This window comes from Vicia villosa, linkage group LG7 (genome assembly GCF_029867415.1).
Source record: "Vicia villosa cultivar HV-30 ecotype Madison, WI linkage group LG7, Vvil1.0, whole genome shotgun sequence".
In the NCBI taxonomy this organism is placed as follows: Eukaryota; Viridiplantae; Streptophyta; class Magnoliopsida; order Fabales; family Fabaceae; genus Vicia; species Vicia villosa.
The window spans coordinates 121,618,729-121,627,741 of NC_081186.1; the positions used below are offsets into that span (position 1 = coordinate 121,618,729).

General features: G+C 36.3%; 1 protein-coding gene across 1 annotated transcript; it reads right to left on the reverse strand.

Annotated features, from left to right (window-relative positions):
- Window positions 1-446: 446 nt before the first annotated feature.
- LOC131620109 (uncharacterized) lies at window positions 447-9,013 on the reverse strand. The gene is made up of 7 exons (XM_058891128.1): window positions 8,990-9,013; window positions 2,812-2,849; window positions 2,634-2,701; window positions 2,466-2,567; window positions 1,011-1,150; window positions 713-928; window positions 447-637 (listed from the first exon to the last, which is right to left on the reverse strand). The coding sequence occupies exons 1-7, from the start codon at window positions 9,011-9,013 to the stop codon at window positions 509-511; spliced, it is 717 nt and encodes a 238-aa protein (XP_058747111.1). The 3' UTR covers window positions 447-508.

Consider the following 9,013-nt stretch of genomic DNA (forward strand, 5'->3'; position numbering starts at 1 on the left):
ACAACCCGTTTTACAATCCAGCTGGGTCAAACAAACGACCCAGGCCCAAAACTAATTGACCCGAAACTTAACTATAACTAGTGCTGCAACTTCAACGAATTTTCTGGCTCTTCTACAGTCCGATTCTGACTTCGACTCCAACATAAGAATTGTAGCTCTTTCTCTTAGCTTTCCGTCGATTATTAGAACGCCTCAATCGGACTCCTGGAACTCTAGATATGATCGTTTCCGTGCAGACTGTTAAAGCTGAAAATTAAATACGAAAAATCAAATAACAATAAAAATAAATTAAAATATAAAAACATTATAAAATACAAAAATAAGACAAGCAAACCATGGAAATGTATAAGTACAACCGTAGAGGATCGTGTATCAAAATACACTGATCAGTTACAATTAGATTTAGTATCATAATGCAATGAATGTGTACAATCTTTAAATAGAATTCTTAATAAATAGTGCAAAAACTTTATCTAGCCTTATGGTAACTGATTCTATACAATAAACTTCAGTGAATATATTTCCAAGCTTCATGCACAAGTTCATCGTTTATGAAGGGACGCAAAGACCACATTAGGCAGTAGCTTTCCAGTTCTTCCGATGACACGTTCAGATCTAACGCAGAAACGATCCTTTCCTGTACCCAAGTGGAATATTTTAAGAGAGTTCTTCATTTGACTGACAGTAATGTAACAGACAAACCATTAATTACCTGCATCAAGTAGTCTTGCTGGACCATACCGTATATGGCAACCATTAGAGCAGCTAAATGTGTGGAATCAGTATTTTTCTTAACTTTTGTAGTTGTAACATCAGTACTTCTAGAATGACAGAAAGGTCGTCCTGAGTAAGAAGCAATTGCTAATCTAGTGAGCCAGAATTCCATAATTTCCGTTATTATCAAATAGCGTGTAAATGATGCACAAATCTAGTAGATGTGGATACATTTTTATTCAAAAAGATAGAAATTGCATAAGAAATTCTCTGAATTAAAAAATTAGTAGCATTACCAAATCATTATAGATCTCTTGCTTGTTCATTTCAAAATCAATATCCGTATCTGAAAGGGATGATAATTTTCCATGTATACTTTGCAGAATATTTCTTACGTTAGACTGTATATCTTCAAGTTCATCCAGTACTACCTTCACTACAACACATAAACAATTAGTTAACTGTCAAACTAAAAGAAAGAAGACAACATCACCAAGACGCTTATACATAAGGTTTTACACCTAGAGAATATATACAACACAAAACTCAATAAAAAGATGAACCTTAAACCCTAAACCTTATTCTTCTTATCCCACTTTAAGAAAGGGGGCTTGATTTTGTTAGTAAGAATCTTTATGTTAACGTAATGATAACCAATTCATCAAACACAACTTACGTATGAAAAGAAATATTGAAAAAAAAGAAGCATACTCCAAGTTGTAGTTGCATATTCAAAAATTAAGCTGACAAGTTGTTTCTTCGAGGCACAAATATTAAATGTACGAGACTCATCAGTCCAGCTTCATAAATTAAGATTGAAGACTGCATAAATAACGCCTCACCAGTATATATATAAACGCAGTCCATAGCCGTAAAGTAGTCAATCATAAGTTTTTTTGGTTGAAAAAGACGCCATACCTTGTCTTATCTGGAGAAGAAGTCCATGTTTACATGAGCCCACTTCCATATGTATATTTTTCCATATTGTAACAATTAATACAGTCAGGGAAAAGAAATAGCAAAAAAATCAAATATTTATAGATGCATACTTCATGATGACATTACAAGTGTGGATGTGTTTATATGGTTTGTCATGAGACATGATTCACAAATCAAGACAACACATTGCACATTGTTTGATCAGTGTTGCTTGTGTGAAAGGTTTTTCTTGTTACTGCAATGACAAATGTATTTTGAAACAAAAAGAGCATTATATGGTCAATTTTGGGGAGTTTAATCAAAATTTGAAGGGGAAGTGACTAAAATAAAGTGGATACGTAAATTATTAGGAAACTTAAAACGGGTGAATAGGGGAAACTGTAATAATTGTTAAAAAAACAACAACTGCAAGCCAAAAATGTTAATCCAACTAAAGTGACCGTGAAGGTATTACTTTGTAAAAATCCTATTGATCACAAGATTGAAAAGCATGTAGTTAGATGTCAATCTAAGCAAGCACTCGTTGAGATTTGCGAAATGCCCCGGTGTTGTAAATCGCAGATAAAAGCAATTTGTTCAAATTTCACTACGTCATAATGATATAGCCAATATTCAACAATACTTTCTACTACACAGTGTATCATGGAACAATTGCGAGTAGTTAAAATTCCACAATGCTATAACCACTATTTGACATCATCGGAATCCCTAAGCATGTAACGAAAAAAACTGCCCGTTCCTCTTAACTACCAACAAAATAGAGTCGTACTTACAACTGGTTGCGTTCTAGTCAACATCTTTGCGGTTCTTACATTCGAAGTTGACATAGGACTTGAGTCTTTCAGTTTCATTAGCTTTAATGATACTGTTGACTAATTTAGAACTTGCATCTATAGGAGGCTTCCGAATAAACTCTGCACGACAAACCAAAAGTTAAGAGATGGCAATATTATTATTTTACCCTAATATCTGAAGAATACCCAATGCTTGTTGAAAACCAGACAAAAGCTTGCTTCCAGCAGTTCCCAACTCATCAATCTTTGTAAACCTATAATAGGGTAGCTGTTATACAGAAATTATACAGAGAAACATGAAATTATAATAGAGAAACATGAAATTATACAGATACATTATGTGAAAAAACAAGTTCAAAATTACCCAGTCATGAAATCTTTGAATTTGTTTAAAATTTGTTTCTCCAAATCAAAAATTGACTTGTCTTCCATGGTTTCCATTCTGCATTTATATAAGAAAAAAATAGTATTATCATTCTTCCTTTTTCTTATTCTGTTACTGATTTGGTTCTATCTAATTTCAAAAACCCTAAATTAACAAAAAAAAACCCATAAAGTGAAGATATATTACCTTAATGGTTTCCAGGTTGAAGAGAAATCTTGTAAATGCGGGAACCAATGGAGACGTAGAACACGAAATCGCAACTGAGAGAAGGAGAGAGTACGGTGCCGTTTGGCGGGAGAATAATAGCACGAGAAAGGGTAAGGAAGAGACGAAGGCTTGTGGAGACTTCCGCCGCTTGTGGTGGTGTGTAACTTAGTAAGGTTAAATATGCTTGTCGAGAGCACTGTACAGTTCATTCTTAACTGTGTTTTTTTTGTTACAGTAAAATTTATGACTGGATATGAATCCCAGTTTTGTTTCCAAAGAAACAAGTTGCATATTTTACAATAATGATACATGCATGGATTTCTTTTTTCTGATACATAGTCAATCCCAACAAGCAGCATCCCCTGGTTTATGATAAGTTATTAATAGTGTTGCTGCAATTCCATGATACATGATCATTACTGTGAGATATTGGATCGAACTCTAGTATTGTCGAAGGGTAGCTTCTTGGTTCGACAGTTCGACAGAGTTAAGCATGAAGTCGAAGGATTGTTCACATGCTGGTGTCGAAGTGTGCATGCTGTAGTCGAAGATGGGTCTAGCATGCAGATGTCGAAGATGCTAGGGTTGTTAGCATGTTAAATTAGGTTTTAGTGTTTAAACCCTAATTTGTTAAGTTAGCTTGTTTATTAAGTTGGCTTGTGTAATGGGCCTTGCTGAAAAAGCCCATTAGTTAGTATGTTAGGTTTTATTATAAATAGCATACTAGTCTCTCATCATTGCTAAGCTGCAAATCCTAATTTAGGGTGAGAGAGGTTATTTGTTATTCTTGTAAACTTGTAATCTTGTTTTAAGAGAAAGTAAAAGAATAGCAGTTATAACCAATTCTTGTGTTCTTATTCTCTTCCCTAATTCCCTATTATACTTTGTTATTGGTATCGTTTTTCACAACAAATTGGTGCGGTGAGCGTGGAGAAGATGCCTTCAACAAAGTATGAGATTGAAAAGTTCACCGGAGTGAATGATTTCGGTCTGTGGCGCTTGAAGATGAAAGCCCTACTGGTTCAGCAGGTTTGTTTGGAAGCGTTGAAGGGACAGGCAGCCATGAATGCAGAATTGACGGCAGCGGAGAAGACGAATATGATCGAGAAAGCACACAGCGCAATTTTGTTGAGCCTTCGTGATAAGGTTCTCCGGCAGGTATCAAAGGAGACGACGGCATCAGGGTTATGGGTGAAACTTGAAAGTTTGTATATGACCAAATCGCTGGTAAATCGACTCTACCTGAAGCAAGCTTTGTATTCATTCAAGATGATTGAAGACAAAGTATTGGCTGAGCAGTTGGATATGTTCAACAAGCTGATTCTTGATCTTGAAAATATTGATGTGAAGATCGATGATGAAGATCAAGCGCTGTTACTATTGTGTTCTTTGCCTCGATCACATGCTCACTTCAAAGAAACTCTCTTGTATGGAAGGGAGTCCCTGACGTTTGAAGAAGTTCAATCAGCCTTGTACTCTAAGGACTTGAATGAACGAAAGGAGCATAAACCTTCGACTGTTGGTGAAGGTTTGGCCGTTAAAGGAAAACTCTTACGAAAGGATGGTAAGTTCGACAAGAAGAAAGGCAAAAGCCAGTCGAAGACTTACAGTGGCGAAGCATCTGGCATTCGATGCTACCATTGTAAAAAGGAGGGTCACACAAGAAAGGTGTGCCCTGAACGCTTGAAATATCATGGAGGTAAGGATAATGGCAACGCTGCCATTGTTCAAGATGATTTCGAATCATCTGATGTTCTTGTGGTTTCAAGCAGTGACTCTAAGAAGGAGTGGATTATGGATTCAGGTTGCACTTGGCACATGACTCCAAACAAAGACTTGTTCGAGGAATTATGTGATCAAGATGGTGGATCAGTATTGCTGGGAAACAACAAGGCTTGCAAGATTGTAGGTGTTGGATCTGTGAGATTCAAGCTCCATGATGAGTCAATAAGGTTGTTGACTGAAGTCAGGTATGTTCCTGATTTGAAGAGAAATCTGCTTTCTCTTGGTGAATTCGACAAGAAAGGATATGTTTTCCAAGGAGAGAAAAGTATCCTAAGAGTCATGAAAGGTTCGAAGGAAGTCTTGAGAGGCGTGAAGAAACAAGGCTTGTATACCCTTGAGGCTGAAGTTGTAAGTGGTTCGACAAATGTTGCATCCACGAAACCTTTGTCGAAAACAGAAATCTGGCACATGAGATTGGGCCATGTCAGTGAAAGGGGTCTGGTCGAATTAGGGAAACAAAATCTGCTTGGTGGAGACAAAGTCGAAAAGCTGAAGTTTTGTGAACCCTGTGTACTTGGAAAATCTTGTAGAGTGAAGTTCAACAAAGGCAAACAAAGAACACATGGATCCCTTGATTACATCCATGCTGATCTTTGGGGGCCTGCAAGGTGTCCATCACATTCAGGAGCAAGGTATTTTCTATCCATAGTAGATGATTATTCCTGAAAATTATGGGTATTCATCCAGAAGACTAAGGATGAAACTTTTGAGAATTTCAAAAGTTGGAAGACTCTGGTTGAAAATCAGACTGGCAGAAAGGTCAAGAGGTTGAGAACCGACAATGGCCTTGAATTTTGCAATGAGGCATTCGACAGTTTTTGTGCTGCCTCTGGTATTGCAAGGCATAGAACTACTGCAGGTACTCCACAGCAAAATGGTTTGGCTGAAAGGTTTAATCGAACTATTTTGGAGAGAGTCAGATGCATGTTGACTAGTGCGGGGTTAACAAAGGTGTTCTTGGCTGAGGCTGTTTCGACAGCAACATATCTGATAAACAGATGTCCTTCGACAGCGTTAGATATGAAGACACCTGAAGAAGTTTGGTCGGGACATCCACCAGATCTTGACAAACTGAGAGTATTTGGCTGCGTAGCCTATGCTCACATTAGGCAAGACAAGGTCGAACCTAGAGCTCTGAAATGCATGCTCATGGGATACCCTGAAGGAGTCAAAGCTTATAGGCTATGGTGCCTAGAGCCAGGTCACAGGAGGTGTATCACCAGTCGAGATGTAGTTTTCAATGAAGCTGAAATGACTTTTAAGAAAACTGATGATGTTGGTCGAAGTACAGAAACATCTGACGAAGAGCTGGAACAGGTATAGATTCCTGTTGAGGTGGAGCATGTTGATGCTGAATTGCATATCCCAGATGAAGTCGAAGAAGACGCAGAAGATGCTGAAGTTGATGAAACTGACGATGACTACCTATTGTCGAGAGATAGGTCGAGAAGAGTCATCAAGCCACCTCAGAGACTTGGATATGCAGATCTTATAGCTTATGCCTTAATCTCTGCAAGTGAGGTTCTAGACGAAGAACCTAGAGACTATAAGGAAGTTATGAGGAGTCGAAATAAGACTGAATGGCTGAAGGCCATGGATGATGACATAAAATCTCTTCATGATAATCATACCTGGGAACTGATCAAGAAACCTGCTGGGGCAAGGTTAGTCAGCTGTAAATGGATTTTCAAAGTTAAGGAAGGAATTGAAGGAGTGACGTCGAAAAGATACAAGGCAAGGTTAGTTGCAAGGGGTTTCACTCAGAAAGAAGGTGTCGACTTCAATGATGTGTTTTCTCCTGTTGTGAAGCATAGGTCCATTCGAATGTTGCTTGCCATGGTGGCACAATTCGATCTTGAACTGGAACAGATGGATGTGAAGACTGCGTTCTTGTATGGTGATTTAGATGAAACGATCCTGATGAGGCAACCTGAAGGGTATGTCGAAAAGGGGAAGGAAGATTATGTGTGCAAGTTAAAGAGATCTTTGTATGGGCTGAAACAATCTCCTCGACAGTGGAATAGGAGATTCGACAAGTTCATGGCACGCATAAGTTTCATTAGAAGTCAGTTCGACCACTGCGTTTACTTCAGATTTCGATCTGGTAATTCATTTGTTATTTTGTTGCTTTATGTGGATGATATTCTCATAGCAAGCAACAATGTTGAAGATGTGACGAGGGTGAAGGCTGAACTCAATAAGGAGTTCGATATGAAGGATCTGGGAGCTGCTTCCAGGATTCTTGGAATTGACATTCGAAGAGATAGAAAGAAGTCGAAGTTATGCTTATCTCAAAAGGCATATCTACGGAAGATTCTTGAAAAGTTTGGTATGTCGAATTCGAAGCCAGTTGTAACTCCAACAAACCCTCAATTCAAGCTGAGTACTGTTAAATGTGATAGTCAAAGTGCAATACACCTGTCGAAGAATTCAGCCTATCATGAGCGAACTAAGCACATTGATGTGAGGCTGCATTTCGTTAGAGGAGTAATCGAGCGTGGAGAAGTCCAAGTGCTGAAGGTTTCGACTGAAGACAATGCTGCTGATATGATCACCAAGACATTGCCGAGTTGCAAGTTTTTCCACTGTATGCAGTTGATAAAGCTGCATGAAGAAAGCTAGTTTGTTCCTTGACGTTGTAGAGTTAGGTCCAAGGTGGAGATTTGTGAGATATTGGATCGAACTCTAGTATTGTCGAAGGGTAGCTTCTTGGTTCAACAGTTCGACAGAGTTAAGCATGAAGTCGAAGGATTGTTCACATGCTGGTGTCGAAGTGTGCATGCTGTAGTCGAAGATGGGTCTAGCATGCAGATGTCGAAGATGCTAGGGTTGTTAGCATGTTAAATTAGGTTTTAGTGTTTAAACCCTAATTTGTTAAGTTAGCTTATTTATTAAGTTGGCTTGTATAATGGGCCTTGCTGAAAAAGCCCATTAGTTAGTATGTTAGGTTTTATTATAAATAGCATACTAGTCTCTCATCATTGCTAAGCTGCAAATCCTAATTTAGGGTGAGAGAGGTTATTTGTTATTCTTGTAAACTTGTAATCTTGTTTTAAGAGAAAGTAAAAGAATAGCAGTTATAACCAATTCTTGTGTTCTTATTCCCTTCCCTAATTCCCTATTATACTTTGTTATTGGTATCGTTTTTCACAACAATTACTACTATCTGTTGATGCTTCAATTCCATTTCTACTGTTTAAGAGAAAAGAAACTATTACAAAAACAAGCAAAGAAATCATCATAAGTAATAGTGCTGCTGCAAATTTTTTTCATCAAGGTCAACAAAAGCAAAATGGCTATGTAATTCCAATAGGATAGTTCCAAATAAAAATTATATTAAAAAATTTATAAGTCAGGAATTATATATACTTAGTTTTCTGTTTTAAATAACATAATCCAAAATTTGTTTCAACATCCAAAAGATTGATTAAACCTTCAATGGTAATGAAATAGTATACAATTATAAAAATGGTATTGCTTTTTGCAAAGGATAGTTCTTATTTTAGTAAGTGTAGCTAGGCTGTCACTATTATATTGTCCTATAATTTATTTCTTTACAAGGAATGATCTTGATCTTCTTGATTACATACAAATTATCTAAATAAATGTATGGCTTTCCAGATTCTATTTAGCTATAATATGCTTTCCATATGGCTAAACTTTGTTTTCTTCATTTTCCCCAAGTATTTAGGGCCCGTTTGTTTTGGCTTTTTTTTAAAATGATTTTTATAGTGTTATCAAATTTTGTGAAAATTTTTTTTACAAAGAAAGTTTTTATAAAAGCTTCAAATGAAATTTTTGTTTGAATAGTTATTCTTAAAATGTGATTTTAGGTATTTAATCTATTTGTGGAAAAAAAATTGGATATCAAAATTTTAAAAAATCACTTAATTTTGAAGGTATTTGAAATAGATTTTCATAAAAATCATTTTTAAAATACAACTTTTTTAAAAAATTATGATTTTGACTAAGTTTTGGTCTTCAATTATGTATGTCTATGTTATAGGATGTCAAATTAAGTGTTTCATTTTAGAAAAAACGAATATAAAAAAACTTGTAATATTTTGAAAAACGGTTTTAGAAAATCTATTTTAAAAAATACAAAGAAAAAATCCATTATTTTAAAGCTGAAACAAACTGGCCCTTAGTTATGAGATTACGACACTTTGAGTTCTATTTTTGAATACAT

Coding starts and splice junctions, on each gene's coding strand:
- LOC131620109 (XM_058891128.1), bottom strand. CDS start 9,013: ATGTATTCAAAAATAGAACTCAAA. Junction 2,850..8,989: donor ATTCAAAAATAGAACTCAAA/GTGTCGTAATCT, acceptor TTTGATTTGGAG/AAACAAATTTTAAACAAATT. Junction 1,151..2,465: donor GTCCTATGTCAACTTCGAAT/GTAAGAACCGCA, acceptor TATGTGTTGTAG/TGAAGGTAGTACTGGATGAA.